The 17,130-nt window shown below is 48.8% G+C and overlaps 1 protein-coding gene across 7 annotated transcripts in view; it reads left to right on the forward strand.

Moving 5' to 3' along the window:
* SLC25A22 (solute carrier family 25 member 22) overlaps positions 1 to 17,130 on the forward strand; it is a 93,739-nt gene that overhangs the window by 45,492 nt on the left and 31,117 nt on the right. For all 7 annotated transcript variants that reach the window (XR_012903685.1, XM_006114865.4, XM_075928251.1 and 4 more), the window contains exons 3-5: positions 2,199 to 2,324; positions 2,778 to 2,833; positions 11,703 to 11,793. Coding sequence is in view for 6 of the 7 variants with exons in the window: in XM_006114865.4 (XP_006114927.1) it covers positions 2,199 to 2,324; positions 2,778 to 2,833; positions 11,703 to 11,793 (273 nt within the window). In the remaining variant the exon portion in view is untranslated. The remainder of the gene's footprint in view (positions 1 to 2,198; positions 2,325 to 2,777; positions 2,834 to 11,702; positions 11,794 to 17,130) is intronic.

Here is a 17,130-nt window from a genome sequence, read left to right on the forward strand (position 1 = left end):
TCAGAAGTGCTTGTCAGTCATGTTGGTTCAAGGGACTTGCTCTGGTCTGGATGGAATTCACCGGAATGATCGAATAGGCATCCTCTGTCCCTGACGTCAGTGATTCATAGGGCTTTTTCATGTCTGAGCTTCTAAGTCATTGAAAAAATGATGGATCCTCGCTCACAGGATGGTAGGTCGGCTTTAAAATCGAGTGCATGTAGCTACCAGCGATTGCTGCTTAGAAACAAAAGGGCAGGTGGAAAAGCTCAGCTGTCAGACCCCTGCCCATATATAGCCTGCTTTTATCTCTGATTTTCTTCGCCATGTGTAATCTCGCTCCTCTGTGTGCTCTCAGCTTAATTTCTGTTTATGGGACTGGACTGACTGTCAGGGATCTCATTCCCCGCCCCCCCCCCCCCCCCCACGTCTTCTCTGTGATCGCATGTCTAGGAGCAGTGTCTGGAATGTCTTCCTGGCTCTGATAGCAGGGAGGGCTAGCCTGCCCAAGAAGTACCATTCTACTGGTCTTTACCATATGATAACAGTCAGTGTGTGATGAACACTTGCTTGGTGAATGTCTGATGCCTGCTTTTCTCTGCTGGTGTAAAGCATCCCTTTCTAATCCCAATGGTTAGTGAGACATCTGACCCTTTGAACGCGGTCACTCCGCACTACCTCCATTGGCCTGACCATGTACTGGCTCTTGAAAGCCTGGCATTTTTACTGGTGTCACTTGCCTTCCCAGTTACTGGGCCAGGACACACATTTCACTGGCTCCTGGGCCCAAGTGGGTGGCTTTCCCCAAATCTGGGCCCACAACTTTATTTTGTGGGGTCTGTCTGGGGCATGTTCCTGGTTATCTGGTAATGGCTTTGTTTTGCTCAGCCCCTTTCTGGTTTCTGAATTAATCCCAAACCAGCAAAAGTGTCAGCTCCGTGTGTGTGTGTGTGGGGGGGGGGGGATGTACCACTCAGCAGTGCCACCTGCTGGCTGGCCAGGATCATCAGGAACCGAACCTGGCTAGGAGCTGTACTCGGCCCTCTGGGCTGGACTGGTGCTCAATGCATGGAGAAGGCCAGGAGGAGACTGTGGGGGTGAGAAGGGCTGATTGTTTTGAAGGCACAGGTTGTATTCCTACTGCCTCCCATCTGCAGGTGGGTACTAGATCTCATGAGTCGGTTTCCCCACTGCTAGGACAAGAGGTTACATGTAGGAGGCAGCGCCAGACAGCAGCTGTGTATAATGTTTGTATTGCAGTAGCATCTGGAGGCCTTGGCAGAGATCAAGGCCCCATTGTTCTAGGTGTTGCACATGCTCCATACTGGTGTAAGACAAACTCCACCAGTGATGGGCAACTCGAGAGAGGGAGTGGGTTGCATGAGTGGCCCTCCTCCGCCTCCGTGCGCTGCAGCAACCTGTGGTCCACTGGGGTTCAACCTGCGGCCTCGCAGTCCCCTTGGCTGCCCCTCTTGGGCACTGGGGCATCGTAGCTGGCTGCTCATGCTCTGGGAGGGAGGGGGAAGAATGGGAACAGAGAGCACGCCAAGCAATTCGTGGCACTCCGAAAGTGCTGGGAGGGAGGGGGAAAGTGCAGGGCTTCCGTGCCCCAGTGCATGAAAGGTACATGGGGGGCATACAGAGAGTCTGCTGGCCACAGGTTGACCACAATTGGTCTATACATATGAGACACAAAGTAGTAGTGGGGATGATGATTCTTCCTACTTCACAGATGGGGGAACTGAGGCAGAGAGAGATTAAATGACTTGCCCAGGGTTGTACAAGGAAGGCTGTGGGAGAGTATTGAATCCAGATCTCTTAAATCCCTCTCTAGGACACAACCCCAGGGCCTTCCTTCCTCTGTGAAGCTAGAGGGATCCACGTACTGCTGAAGATGCCTTAAACTGTTTCCCCTAATTCTTTCTTAGTGGCTAGAGCATGGCAAGGTGCCGTGTGTGAGAGACTTGGGCACTCTTTGTTCACTGTTCTGAGCTTGTATTCTGTGCCTCAGTTTCTCCATCTGCACAATGAGGCTGATTATACCCCTGCAGAACACTTTGAGCATGTTAGGTGGAGAGTGCCAAACATTTTGATTATTTGCCAGTGAGGCTCTTAGTTTATTTCATCTCCTAGCTCTCCTGTTGAAGGCCATGGTTCTTCATTCCTCTTTCCCTTTGATATCCTGTTGCCAATGTCTGTTTTTTTTTTTTCTCTTGCAGTTTACCTGCCAAGCTGATCAATGGAGGGATAGCTGGGCTGATTGGGGTCACTTGTGTCTTTCCCATTGACTTGGCGAAAACTCGCCTGCAGAACCAGCAAAATGGCCAGCGGATGTACACCAGCATGTAAGTACCACCTTGCCCACACTGCTTTTCCACTAGTGTTCAAACAACCCCGACATCCTGTACACTGAATTCCTTACAGTGACCAGGCAGGCTAGGATGGCTGTGCAAAACTGCAGCAATTCAAACCTGGTTGTGTAGCTCCCTTCCTGGAACAGAACTGTTCCCTGAAACATGTTGGGCTGCTGGTTTGGTGCTCCCATCTGGTTAATGAACAGCTCCTCCAATTAACATTTTCCCTTCTTAAATTTCTGGAAAGCAAGTGTTGTATGCAGGGGGTAGCCAGTAATTCAGAGCCCCGTGCATGAGACTCAGCAGTACTATGGAGGCTACAATGCTGCTGCTCCCCTCTTTGCTTGGACTTCGGCTGACAAAGTGCAAATGAAAATCACGTTGATTAGATTCCTTGCTGTCCACCTTTGAACTCCTGAGGTTTTATCTCGGTCTCCTTTGCAGGTCTGACTGCCTCATTAAGACAATCCGGTCGGAAGGTTACTTCGGCATGTACAGAGGTAAGAGCTGGAGGCAGAGCAGAAGGGCAGCATTTGACTCCTTCGTCCTAGCTTGAAATGCTGGGGTGACCTCAAGAGAAAGGAAAACACAGCCATTTTCCTCTCTTTATGGAGTCACGTATTAGGGGTGCCCTGAACTGGTTACAAACCTTGAAAAAGCCTGGCCCACACACCGAGGTCTTAATATGCAGAAACATGGGTATTACCAGGCTGCCCAGCCCCCTGTGGTGGGGCCAAACAACTTACTTTGTGTTAATAGAGAGTTGGATAAACTTGGCGGATGGGATTGCCTTGGTGCTGGGGAGGAAGACTCCGGAGCCTTCCAGATTATGTTCCTAAAGGTCACTATTCAGGGAATCTGCCGGTCACCTTCAGGGGTCAGGAAAGGAATTCTGGGTGTGTGGGGAGCATCCATCCATCATGGCCATGGGACTCTGGACAGGATGGGCCAGGATTCTCTCTCAGGCAGGCTGGTTCTTGCCCAAATGCTCAGGGTCTAATTGATAGCCAGAGGTGGGGTCCGGAAGGAATTTTCCTCCAGTTCAGATAGGAAGCACTTTTTTTTTTTTTTTTTTTTTTTTAAACCTTCTTTCACAGCTTGGCAGGCAGGTACGCCCGGAGGATCCCAGGAAGTATCTCAATCAATTCCCTGCCATTCCATGTGACCTTGGACAGTGGTGCTCTTTGGCCGCCTCTGTTCTATGCCCATGGCACATACTAGCTTAGTCTCCTGGGCACTGTAATACTTGGCTCTAATTCTGGTTGTGGGGTGGCATGTGTGGGTGGCCTGTGATATACAGGTGCTCAGATGAGCTCATTGGTGGACCTGCCTGGCCTTAAGCTCTCTAATTGTAGTTCTAGCTGCAAGTATATGGTAATGCCTCAGAAATATTTGCAGTCATTAAAGTATCTGTTCACGGGTGCAGATAAAGAACACATACTCGGGTTACTCGATTAAATGAATACTTCATTAAATGAATCCTCGCTCCTTTTTTTTTTTTTTTTTTAAGTGGGACTCCAGAGATCTTTGAGTTTTGCAGCTCCCAGCTGCACTCTAGCTTGGCAATTCTTTGTTAGGTTACCAGGGAAACAGGAGTATTGTGGTTTGATATAATGGGAACAGCGGATTGGCTGTTGAGAGGCGCCCTTGTCTGGCCCAGGTTGTGGATGGGAGGAGAAGGGGGCGGCGGGATGGATTCTGGTTGCAGATTGGCTGGCTGCGGTGGTGGCTTTAGGAGCCGTGCCAAGACAGGGTTAACCTAACAGAACCTTAGCAAATTTGATCTTAAAGAAACATTCCAAAGCCGGTAACATTCACATGGCCACTGCTCGCCGCACTCTAGGTGCCTAGTGGAGAGGTGGTGCTGTTGGAGAGGGGCTGCAGCACCCCTCTGTTACGGGTTGGCATAGGAGCAGTGTGGCCAGGAATGGGGCATGGTAGTGCAGGCAGGGGCTCACCTCAGTTAGGGAGCGATTCCTACCTGAGTGGAGGAGGGCAGAGTGTCAAATGGCTTTACCTTCCCCTGCATCCTCTTACAGGGGTTCAAACCCCAAACGCCCCACTAGCCGCCTCCTGCATGTGCAGAAGCAGCTGGCATGTTAGCTGGACTTCAGTTCCTCCCAAGCTGAGATATATCTGAGCCAGTGATCTAGGGGTGGAAGGCTCTGGATCTTCTTTTTACCAATCCCTAAATCAGGGGCGGGGAACCTTCTTTAGGTGGGGGCCACTCACCCTCAGAAAAATCAGTGGAGGGGCCACACAAGGGAGTTTAAAAAAAAAACACACACCCCTCACTGATGTGGTCCATGACTGAGGAGAAAGACACTCTCCACATTCCCCTCACACACCAGATCTTTGGATGGCCCAAGCTAGTAGATTTTGTGTGCTCCAGTTTGCGGGGAAACGCTGGGGGATGCTAGAGCACCAACACAGGCTCCCCAATGGTAAGGGGAGCCCCAAGCCTTGGGGGGTCACATTGGGCCCCCGGGCCTTTGGTTCCCCACCCCTGCCCTAAATCCTCTAACCTGCCACATCTGGCTGTGCTCAAAAGTCTAGTGTTTGCTGCTGGTATCTCTCCATCCCTGGCTGAGAGGGAGGCTTTTGTTGGGATGATAAGGAGCTCTGACATATGGCTTTGACTTTTAACAGCACTTCAGCTCTATGAACAGGACAAATAGTACAGCAGTGTCAGGCTGCATTCCTGCTGCAGTTCTTTCCTGTGTGACTTTGGGCAACTCGCCGAGGGATGCTCAAATGTGTTTACTCAGGTCAACGTGTAATCGCTGAATATTTCAGCAGTCACGTGTTTACATGCGGGGAGGGAGGGCATTTGTGGAGCTGCCCTTCCCCTCCCTTCCATCCTTCCCGTTGTGCTGCCTCTTATACAGAGGCAGCAGCATGGAGTATGAGGGGCTGCTTGTAACTGGGAATGTTAACCACTGAGTCCAGGCACATCAGTTAACCATTTACACTAGCACATCCATACTTACACCAAACATTTAGGTTGCCCTAACTACACCATTTCAGGGCTGTGAAACATTTCATGCTCTTTGTGACACAGGTCAGCTGGGCCCTGCTGTAGATGCAGCTGGCTTGACAGAAAATGCTTCCCTCTGCTACTGCTTCTAGGGATGTGAATGGCTAACTGGTTACCCGGTAAGCAGGTGATGTTTGCCATTAACCCAGAGCCCCGGGGTCTGGCTTTGGCCAGGCCCAACGTGATGCGGGATTGTTCTGCTAAGAATACCCCTCCGTACTTCCCTGGCGCTCACATTACCCACCAAAACTATTTCAGGCTGCTGAGGTCATGTCCAAAAAACGCTGTGTTAATGTATGCTATTTATGTTCTGAGTGGATATTTAGAGCCCACACTCAGCCCTCTCCTTTCCGAGGAAGAATGCAGCAAAGGTGCTGCTCTCCTCTGACTTCCCTCACTCCCCAACTCCCTGGTTCTGCACTACCAGGCTGGTCTGAGATTTTATTTTTTACCCTTCATTTTCCTTGCTCGTTCTCCACATGTCATGCTTCGTCCAAGATTTTCCCTCTTGTTGCATTCACACCGCATCTGCATGCAGCCGAATCTTAGATTTCCCAAAATATGAAGTCCTACAAGCAAGATCACTCCAGTATAACATGCCTACTCAAATAACGCTGCTAATATGAAAGCTGAGCAGGATTTACAGTCCTTTTGCTAAGTTCCATTTCTGTGTGATCCTAAAACATCAGGCATGTAACTACTGAGTCATGGCCATGTGGGCATTAAGAACGTTGTGGGAATCTCCACTGTTCAATGGTTGACAGTAGGGATGTAAAATCCCATTTTATTGGCTAATCGGTTAACATGTTTAACCGGTGAACTGATATTTAAGGGGTATGAGTGGCTGAAGCATCTCCCCTTGCTACAGGCAGGGGCTGCTCCAGCCAGGACAGAGCAGCCCCTGTCTGCTGTGACCCCCTCTCTCCCCGCCACAGGGCTGGAGCAGACAGGGAGCTGCTTCAGGCCCCCTCCCCCCCCCCCCCCCACACCACCAGTTAACCTTAATCAGTAAGCCTCATCCATTAAGGGCGATGCTCACCAGTTAACCCTTCACCTTCCTAGTTTACCATATTAGCTTTTAACTGTCAGATAATGAGAGCTCAGAATGAAATCCTCATTGTTCAGATTACCATCATGCTTTATTTGTCACTTTTCTTGGAGTTTGATTTTTAATGCCCACGGTCTCTCTCTTAGCTCTGGAAGCCACTGTTTTGTAATATTTTATCCTGTGACCTGAGAGGATTACATATTCTTAGGACTGATACAGCATGTAACTACTGAGTCATTTTTTTCAGGATCAGTATATTTCTAAGCATTGATTCTCTGGATCAGAGATTATTAAAAAAAAAAAAAAAAAAAAAAAAAAAACCCCACAAACATAGAGGAAATTTGACCCTTGCATCACTTTGCAGGTTGCTGCCAGGATACAGATTTTATGTTAGAATATATTTTATTACAAGGCCTGGAGGAAAATGGAAGACCCACATAAAAAATTTATTAGAACTACAAAAGGGTCAAGTAGTTACTCTTGATCACCTCTTGAAGCTTGTGGGATTTCCCACCTTTTCAAAAACTTTTTCTGGTTAGCAGTTTATCCTCCCTCCTAGTCTTTGCTGTCAAGTTGTTCCACACTACACCATGAACTAATCTCAAGAGTATCTTTTCTAAATGCCTGTCTATGTACCATTGCATGAATGTATTGGCAGGGATATGGGTTGTTCATAACACTGTGTGGCTTGGTAAGAACGGGTTTGCAAGCAGAACTGGTCACACAGACTTGGATTTACAATGCAGTGCAGGCATGCTTTTAGAGATCCTGGGGCTTCATTTATAGTCCACAGAGAGCTCCTACAAGTCAACTTATGTCAGAAAATGCATAAACTGAAACATCTAATATTCAGGATGTGCAAAATATTTTTTGGGGGGGAGGTGGCACATTTGGGTATTCTAAAGCTTGCTGCAGCCCTCAATTTTTTTCCTCCTGTGGTGATTCCGGAGCTCTTGTGGATTACTGAAGACCGGGATTATGCTCTGTTAAGCAGCTTTGCTGAAAATGTCAAAGGTTTAGCAGAAATCCTAGGTCTATTAATTTTTACATGTAAGTGGCCCACAGAGGGTTTTCTTCTTCCAATCTCAAATAAATTGGGAGATAATATTGATCTGAAAGCTGCCTCATTAGTTTGATGGCTTCCACGTTTCAGTGCTTTCCCATTTCCCACCTTCAATGGCTAGATTTTTTTTTCTTTCTGAAGAAGCTGCACAGATACTAAATTGGGAGATGAATATTTGTTTCCTTTTACCTAGGCAAGGTGATTTAGTGATATAGGATGGGAGGGGGTGAGGTGTGGTTTTTTTGGGGTTTTTTTTTTTGTTTTTTTTCAGGTGAGAATCTCAGCCTTTGTGTGTGTGGTTGGCTTGGTTTAATTATCCAGCTCTTACATTTGGGGACTTGAATAAGAACTTTCCTAGGTGCACGTGTCTTGTCTAATTACTCTGGTGAGCGCCATTAATGAAATCCAAGAGGAAAAAGTGCCAGTGGTAGGTAGGGGTGTTAAATTGCAGCTATCTGACTAATCATGTAGTCTCTACAGTTGGTATTGATGACACAATAAGGGCTGCTCTGCAGGAGACGGCTGGAGCCAGCACTGAGTAGTCCCGGCTTGTGCTGGCTCTGGATGCCACCAGTTCTGTGCTTCTGCATTTTAAATGTCGTAAGAGCCCAGCAGCTCCTGCTACATTTGAAATGCAGAGGTGTAGTGTCCTGGCCCAGCGCAAGCGAACAGGGGCTGCTTGGTTGCAGCAGCCTCTGTCCATGCAGGGGCTCAGCTCCCCACTGGAACCTCCATGGACAGGAGCTGCTGCCAGAGCAGCCTCTGCCAGCAGTGAGCCTCAGCCTGCCATGGCTGTTTTGCAGCAGCCTCCCCTGTTCCCTCTCCCCCACTGCCTCTGGTAGAGGTAGCGGGTGGGGGGAAGGCAGCAATGGCGCTGGGGGGGAACCAGCTTTTAAGCCAGTTCCCCCCCAGCACCAGCTCTTGTTCCCCCTCCCCACATCGAGGGAGGGACGGGAGCAAGTATTTGATACTCCAAGTGACTACTCGCCAATATCCCTAGTGGTAGGGGTCAGGGGTGTGTTGCCGCTGGGTTGAGTCTGTTATTTGAGAACACGCTCACCCTTGGTTTTAGGAAGTCTTTGTAAACGGAACTAAAACCAATATCTGGCCTCACTAGGAGGTCACGAGTCCTTGAGAGAGAGACCCAACACATTATCTATTGAACGCAATGCTTGTAAAGTTGCTGCCATTTGTGAGATGAAGAGACTGGTCTATCTGCCTCTTACCAGGGAGGTGGACAAGGATTTGTCAGTGAGCATAGACACATGGTAGGACCAGGCTTGTGAGGTGCTCTCAGAAGCTATCTGGCAGGGCCCAGTAAAGGCTTTCTGCTTACAGGGTTATTTTTCCTCAGTGTGGAGAGAATTGTTGTCTGAGCACAGGACACAGTCTCTCATCTGACACTGATTCACTCTCTGGCCTTGAGCAAGTCCTTTGGGGCCTCTGTTTTCCAAAAGTGCCTGCTGATTTTGGGGGTTCTGCAATGTGGCTTTTGGGTGCCCATCCTGAGAAACACAGGACCACTTTTTTTAAGAGGTGCTCGGCACTTGCAGCTCTTATTGACTCTGATTTGAATGGTGCTCACTGCCTATGAAAAGGAGGCATACCCGGTCAGGCTTCCAAGATCAGTGGACCCTTTTGAAAATATAGGTCTTAACCTTGCTGTGCCCAGGCACCCGCCTCCCTAAATTGGGGATCATCCTTCTGTGACAGGATGTGGTCACAGACGATTCCTTGGGGCTGTTTCCTGGTGTTCTGATTATGCTACTGACCTTCACCTTCTTTCTGTCTGGGCCTCCCCACCACTCTGTGCTGCTGGGCCAGATCCTCTGGTCTCCCCCCAGACGAGGCACGGAGTTGGGGTAACCGTGCCCCTGAAGAGTAATGCGACACTGAACCACTTCAGCTCTGGGAGAATGCAGTACAGCATCCAGGAAAAAGGATCAAAACCCCAAATAAATCCATCTTTCTCTGAGTAAAAGTTTTACACAGAGAAAGCTCATGAGGATGTTCGCCTCTCTATCAGTGAGAGAATATACACACTGACCATGCTGCCCAAGTAACAGTTATTTACACAGGACCTGATAGTAAACACAAGCGTTGTTATGAGGACAAGCTGTAGGATTTAAGTGGTTGCGAATGAAAACAAATAAATCAATGTTTTTACAAAATGAAAAGAAAAAACAGAGCTAGTTCAGATACAGTAAAGCATATTGCAAACTTACCCTAAAACCTGTTCTTATTTCAGGCATGCCTTCAAGTCAAAGATCTTATTCTCTGACTTGGGTGGGTCATGCCAGCTAATAACAAAAGGACTAATAGCTTCCCATTGTTTTTTTTTTATATAGGCTTTCCATAGGCAGGAATTTTTTGTTCTGCATCTCCTCTCTTCCATGGAAAATTCCCTGGTCAAACTGGTATCCCACCACCAGCTGACGTGGTCACGTGTCTTCCCAGAACCAATCACTGCTTAGACTTAGAGGACAAACAAGGCTGTCTGCCAGTCCTTAAGTTGATCACCCAGTCGTTAAGGCTTCCTGGAGCACCGTTGATGGCTCTCATTTGCACCTTTAAAACCATGAGTGATCCCATACTTCATATTTCTAACTTTTACATGCAAAAAAGAGACATGCACCAAAATAAAAAATCTACTTTTTTGGGTGGGAGGGTGGAATCGTCACACGTTCCTCACAGGGATGTGATAGGGCTTCCTTGTGTAAAAATGCTTTGCGGATGAAATACTTTTCTGAAATGTTGTGGGTGCCAGTGCCGGATAGCTTAAACCTGGTGCTCTCTCTTGAGGGTGGCTTAAGGATGGAGCCTGCCCTGGTGCAGGATGGGTGCAGGCAACGTGACCCTTGGTGGGGGCGGGGAGGGGAATCCCTCATGACACACAGGTCTCTAGGAGGTTCAGTGCTCTGAAGCAACAAACCAAACATGACAACGTTTTCCTCAGGCCAGGGAGCAGCAGCTGTTGTATTTTCTCAGGGTGACTTAAACACTTGCAGGGAGAGGGGGAAAAGTTGTTTCACTAATACAGGTCTCCATAGCTGTTGCTCTGAGGGCAGAGCTGGCCAGGGCCATTCATTGTGGCAGCCGCAATATAGGTAATTCCCATGTGGATAATCTGGATAATCGAGTAGTTAAAAGTCCAGTGGGTGTGCAGCACTGTTTATACACCTGCATAGAGGGTGGCAGGCCTCTTGTTCCGACTGGAACTGAGCCGGGGGCACTGATGTGATGTATTACTGATTGGAGCAAAGTAAGGTTTGAAGCGGCCACGTTGGGAGGCTGCTGGAAGGATGACGCTGATGATGATAAAATAGTAGTGCAATCGCCAGGCCAAGGGCCTGATCCAAAGCCACCAGAGTCTGTGGAGAGGCTCCTAATGCCATATCGACACTACTTGACAGATCGACACTTCTGCGGTTGATCTTCTGGAGTTCGGTTTAGCAGGTCTAGTGAAGACCTGCTAACTCAAACTCAGAGGGCGCCTTTGTTGGCCGGTGCTCCTGCTCCTGAGGAGCAGTAAGGGAAGCCAACTGGAGCGCTTACTCCCATCGACCTCCCGCTATGTGGACGGTGATTTAAGATAGGTCGACTCCAGCTCCGTAAGTAATGTAGCTGGATTTGGTATCTTCAATCGACCTTCCCCTTTAGTAGAGACATATTCCCATTGACTTCAACGGGCTTTGGATCTGGCCCTGAGCCTTTCAGAGCCTCTGGCCTGTGTGTTACCTGAGTTACAGGCAAATTAAGTGTGTCAGTCTTGTTGGGAGGGTGTTGATGCTTCCCAGATGGGAAACAGAATTAATAGGCTATCTGCGGGACTTGTCCTTCCTCTTTGAGGGCCTGATCCAAAGCCTGTGGGAATCAATGCGGCCTTTCCTTTGACTTCAGTGGCATTTGAATTTGTGTGCGAGAGAGGTGGGCTGCACTAATGCAATTGGAATTCTAAAAAGCTTCTGTACTGTGGAACTGAGAAGCTTCAGGGGAAGTTTTCAAAAGAGCCCAATGTGTTCAGACGCTAAAATCCCATTCACTAGAGTTTTTTCTAAATCCCTTGGGCAATTTTTAAACCTTTATTAAACCCTCCCTTTTGTTGTTCTGCTTTTGGCTTAAACGCCACTAACGCTTATCTACTACGCTCCTGAATGTGTCCAGATAATCAGATTTTCCTGTTGTTGCTACAGTGTTTCCTTCCTCTTGTTTCTTTCCCAGGGGCGGCGGTGAACCTGACTCTAGTGACGCCAGAAAAGGCCATCAAGCTTGCGGCCAATGACTTCTTCCGGTATCATCTTTCCAAAGATGGGTGAGTGGGTGGCTTTCAGTGGTGGGCTGGCTTTCTGCTAGGTCATGGGCTTGCTGGTATTGGTTCAGTTAGCACTAGCGTGCAAGCCAAAAACGCTGCATATAGAACTGAAAGCAAAAATACCTCTCTTAAGGGGTGTGTGTGTGTGTAGTTGTTTTTGTTTTGAGGATTCCAAAAATAGTCCCAGATCTCAGTCAGGATTTAGGTAGCCAGAATGTCCACAGAAAGCATCTACATCGGCTACTGGTTACAACACAGCTCGGATGGTCCGTCCTTCTCAACCTTCTATTGGATACTTGTCTGCTCCACCCACTCTTGTGATGACTGGCTGGCCCCAGAACCCCATCTTGTGGGGTTTGAGCTGTTTGGAGCTACTTGGCAGTTGGGGAGTGGGAATGAACTTTGATTCTCTGATCGCTGGCATTTGTTACTTCACCTGCATGTAAAGGTCACGAGTCAGCAAAACAGGAATCGCTTTAATGTTTGTTCGTGTGAATTCAGTGTCAGTGAAGGGTGCCAAATTGATAGCCATGGAGTCTGAAGCCCTGTATCCACTCAGTAGGCACAGCTTGTTCTGCCAAGGTATCTGCTCTAATCCAGGGGACAGTTCAGGGTCGATGGCCGGTTCAGCCCTTGACCTCTCTGACCATGCTGATAAGGGAACCATTTATGGTAGGAGTTTCTATGGTATAGATGCCCATCCCCTGGGAATTAGAGACCTGTTTCACATGAGCCAGTACATGAATTGTCATGTATCAGGTTACAGCTCTTGATCACTAGCTATCTGACCTAGGATTTGCACTAGGTACCCATAGAGGGCATCGCCGCAGTGTCCATTCCGCAATAAAGTCGTTGACGCTTGTAGAAACTGAAGTGTTGTAAGTCATTCCATTCCCCGCTCTTTAAGTCGTACAACCCCTCCCCCCTACACTTTGCATAAATAGAAGTCAGCTATGGGGGAAAAAATTGTTACATTCCAAAAAACTTGGACTTATAATGAATCTTGGACTTACAGCGAGGAAGGCCTGTAGCTGAAAAGCTCTATTTCCTGGTACCAATTCTTTGATTCATCAGCTCCACCTAATGTACAGGGGCCTGATCAAGTGTAATCAGGGTAGCTCATTGACTGCAATGGAGCCATGCTGATTTACCCCTGAAGAGGACCTGGTCCATTATGCTTTTTATATATGTGACCTCTTTAGTTATCCTGGGATCCTTAAATCCCAAATTAATGTTTATATATGAGGATCCTTATGAATCACCAACCATTAGTTCTGTAATTACTCATCATGGATGTGATGGGTCCCCTCCCTCCTCAGAGCGCCACCTGATGTACTGTGTTCCCACAGACCATTCCCATTCCATAAGCCTGAGCTCCCTCAGCTTGTCCTTGCTATACCAGGTCCTCAGGCCTCCTCCAGCACACACACAGGTAGGGCCAGACCCTGCTGCAAAAGGTCACAGATTCTGAGATGAGGTCTGTGTGGGAAGACTCTGCTCAGGAATTACCCAGCCCTCTGGTGCCTACCCCCTTATAGTGTAAACCCCAAACTGTTGACTTGTACTGCGCAGAAATCTCTACAGCATAAGCTCATAAAAATCGCCCCTCTCTCAATGAAGAAGATAAGCACAGCTTTTCATCCCCCAGTTATGAGTTACAGTTTACAGAAAATGAAAACAAGTTTATTAAACCTAAAGAATGGATTTTAAGGGATTATAAGTAATAGCTAACTGATCAAAGTAGATTATTGAGCAAGTAAACACACACACACACACACACACTCTAATCTTAATAGACTAAAGAAGCTGGCTACAGATATTAATTTCTCACACTAAATTTTGTCTTAAGCAGATAGCAGAGATTCTTGAAGACAAACTTCTTTTGCTTGCAGCTTCGAATCCCAGATATTCCTTTCACAGGCTAGTTACTTTCTAGCCTGAGTCCAGTTCTTTCCCCAGTTCAGTCTTAGGTGCTTCCAGCAGTCACATGGGTGAAGATTCAGTGAAGAGCTGACCCAGATTAACACAATCCCTACCCTTGAATAGGATTTACATAGGGAAGGAATCCTTTGTTTTCCAGTGACTCTCATTCCTTTTAGTGGAAAAACACTAGAAGCCCAAGATGGTGTCCAGTAGAGGGTGACACGATCACCTGACCCTGTAATATCAAAGCAGCATCCAAGGAATCTCCTCAGAAACCAAAAATGGGGACACATCCGACAAAGGATTTTTTTTATGATCTCTGAGTGTATTTATTTGAAAAGTCTTACAAAAGTATAAAAATTAAATCACAGGGCAGTGAGTGAGTGGGCTGCAGGTGTGGGGTCTTGGCAGAGGCAGTGAGTGAGTAGGTTGGGGGTGCGGGGTCTGGGCATGAGGGGAGGGGGACCATTTATTTGCTTTCGCATGGCTTCCAACACCATGCCCCAGGCCTGGCCTCCACTGCTCCTATGGGCTGGATTCCGGAGCAGCAGGAAAAGCCTCCAGGACGTGCATCCCTGCTCTACTGTTCCCCCAGCCGGGAGAATTGGGACAGGGAGAGGCAGCGTGCACAGCTGTTTCTTGCTGCGTTTCTTCCCCACAAGCCAGATCCGAGGGAGAAAGCCCCAAGGCTCCCCATCTGCCCCCACTGAAATATTTACCGAAATTTTGGAATTTCTGGGACATTTCTATGGTTTATGGGGACAATGGGACAGAGGATTTGAAATCGGGACTGTCCCAGAAAATCCAGGATGTATGGTTGGGCATAGCCTTGGAGTATCATTTCAACCAGGTGATCCAGAGAGGTGAGCCTAGCACAGGAATAGCTTCCTCTGACAGCCCTACTTCTCAATGCACCTAGTATCCCAGCAGATCAGTGTTTAGCTCTGATTCATTCAGCATATGGAGGACTAGATCCACCCTGCTGCTTCTGAATGCGCTTTGTGGTGGGGACTGGCACTGCGTTAATTTGGAAAAGTTCCGTTTCTGCAATTACTTGCTAGCTTCCATATTCCAACCCAAACAGTCTTGGAGCCCTCCTTGGAGAGAGGGAAATAGTTGGTGCAGTGACTCACCTAGCTGCTAGTAGCTTGGGTGGAGACTGATCTAGGTACGATGAGAACCCAATTGCTATGAAAGGGCTTGCACATATGCCCACCAGGGTGGTGTTCTAGCAGGCTCTGCTGCAGGGAGGCTCAGGACTAGGATAGCCAGCAGGGATAGAACATTGGACTCTGTTAAGCTAGACGTACCCTATTTGGAAATAGCATGTCTACACTACAGGGAAGCCTCAAAATTAGTCCAATGCAGGCCCCCTAATGTGGATGCGCTACCTCAGTTTTAGAGCCTCAGAAGGCAATAGGGAGTAATTACTTTGAATGGCCCTGAGGGAGGAGCTATTTCGAAATGGCAGCAGTGAAGCGTCCACACCATTGCTATTCCGAAATAGCTATTTCGGAGTAAGCGTTATTCCTTGTGTGATGAAGTTTACAGATTTCGAAACAAGCCATGCGTTAGTACAAAATTATTTTGAAATAATGGAATTGCTGTGTAGATGCTCGCATTGTTATTTTGAAATAACTGCAGTGCAGATACACCCTTATAGAGCAGGCTGGGGAAGGCCTTACTTGCTCCAAGCATGTGTTGAGCAGTAGCCAGCGCTACCAGCCCCTCCATCTCTGTTGCGCATCATTGCAAAGCTATCACTTCAGAAACACGCTCTAAACTAAAGTGATGGACAGCAACCTTGCCCCAGTGCCATGGGGCACTGTAGTCTTCAATCACACTAGGGGACGCCAGGGCTGTTGCTAGGAGGGGGCTCTCAGATACTGCCAAGCATGGGCAGACGGTAATGAAGGCAAGGGAAGGCACAGCCTTCCCAAAATTGCCTATGTTCCCTGGCTAGCCGGGCAGGCTGAGTTGGGGCCAGGGCCGCAGCACAGCAGCCCCTGGCCCTCCAGGTGGCCAAAAAGATTCAGGCAGAGGGTGGGTGGGTCTTGGGTGTGTCTTGGCTCCAGAGACAGGCCTTGGGCGGAAGGGGTGGGGCTGGGGCTTGCCTTGCTCTTCACCCATGCCGCTAGGAATGAATAAAGTATGGAAGATGTCCTTCAGTCCTACTCTGTTTTCCAGTTAAAGGTGCCTAGACCAGCAAACACAGAGGCTGAGCTGTCTGGCTGAGTGTGGGCACCTTGCCTCTCCCTCCCCTGCCTCTTTCCACTTCCCTTGCAGAGCTGGGGAAAGGTGCCCTGTGTGGTGTTTGCTGCTGGCCAAGTGACTTCACAGCCCACTCTGGTTCTCAGCCAAAGGGACAGCTTAGACAGCAAATGGGCTGTTCCTGGGAACCAGAGCAGGTCCTGCCTGCATGAGAGACATGAATGGTCCCTGCTCAGTTCTCACTGCCTGTCCCCGGATGAACTTTGAAGCTCTTTGGGATTTGAACTGTGGTTTTTCATTCCCCACTGACCTTGTGGATTAAGGGAGCTGTTTGTCTGACATGCTGTCCTGGGATCCCCCTTGGAGGGGGAGGGGAAGGGCAGATGGTGGCTCAGCCTTCAGCAGCGGGTGGATGCCAGCGGGAGCTGCAAGCGAGTCAGGGCCCTGGAAGAAATGCAGCAAGGAGTCTGCTTTGGAGCAGCGTGTTTCTGGTCAACCGGAGCACTTTGGGAGGAGAGTCCTGGGTTGCAAGCAGGAAGTGTGAGCTGATGCCAGATGTAATGGGGATTTGGGTAGCTCACCAGTGTCCCTAGAGAGATGGGAACATCTTTCCTCTGTAGAAAGGAGCACAGATGCCAACTTCACATTTTGCCAGGGCTTGCTTGAACCCACGCCGCCACTCCAGGCTCTGCCCCCAAACCTCTGCATCATCCCTTCTCCACCTCTTCCCTTGAACCTGCCTCGGCTCTGCACCTCCCTCTTCCTACCAGAGCCGGGGTGCACCGTAAGAGCTGAGAGGGCAGGGGAGGAGTACGTAAGCATGGGGCTGCACCCATGAAGTCTGCACCTATGAGAAGGAAGTTCCTCTAGACTGTCCCTTCGTGAATATTGATAATCCCATATCCCAAGCTGGCGGGAAGAGCTCAGACTGAGGTCTGATTCAAATGGGGTGTGGTCTGGAAGGTCCTTGTGTTGTGCACGGAAAGGAGAAGGTGGCTGAATGGGCAGCTGTGCCTCCTAGGTAGCGGAAGGGCTTTTTGAGCTGCCCAATGGCCATCCTCTGAATCCTTTTCGCTCTAACTCTTGCTGCCTGAGTGTGGGTGGGCGATGATCGGGGCAGGATTAAGCCCCGGCGCCCTGACACTGCTCCCCAGCTGGAGCTCTGGATGGATTGGAGCGGGGTAGGGCTGGATGCAGAGTGAG

This window comes from Pelodiscus sinensis, chromosome 4, assembly GCF_049634645.1.
Source record: "Pelodiscus sinensis isolate JC-2024 chromosome 4, ASM4963464v1, whole genome shotgun sequence".
Classification (NCBI taxonomy): Eukaryota; Metazoa; Chordata; order Testudines; family Trionychidae; genus Pelodiscus; species Pelodiscus sinensis.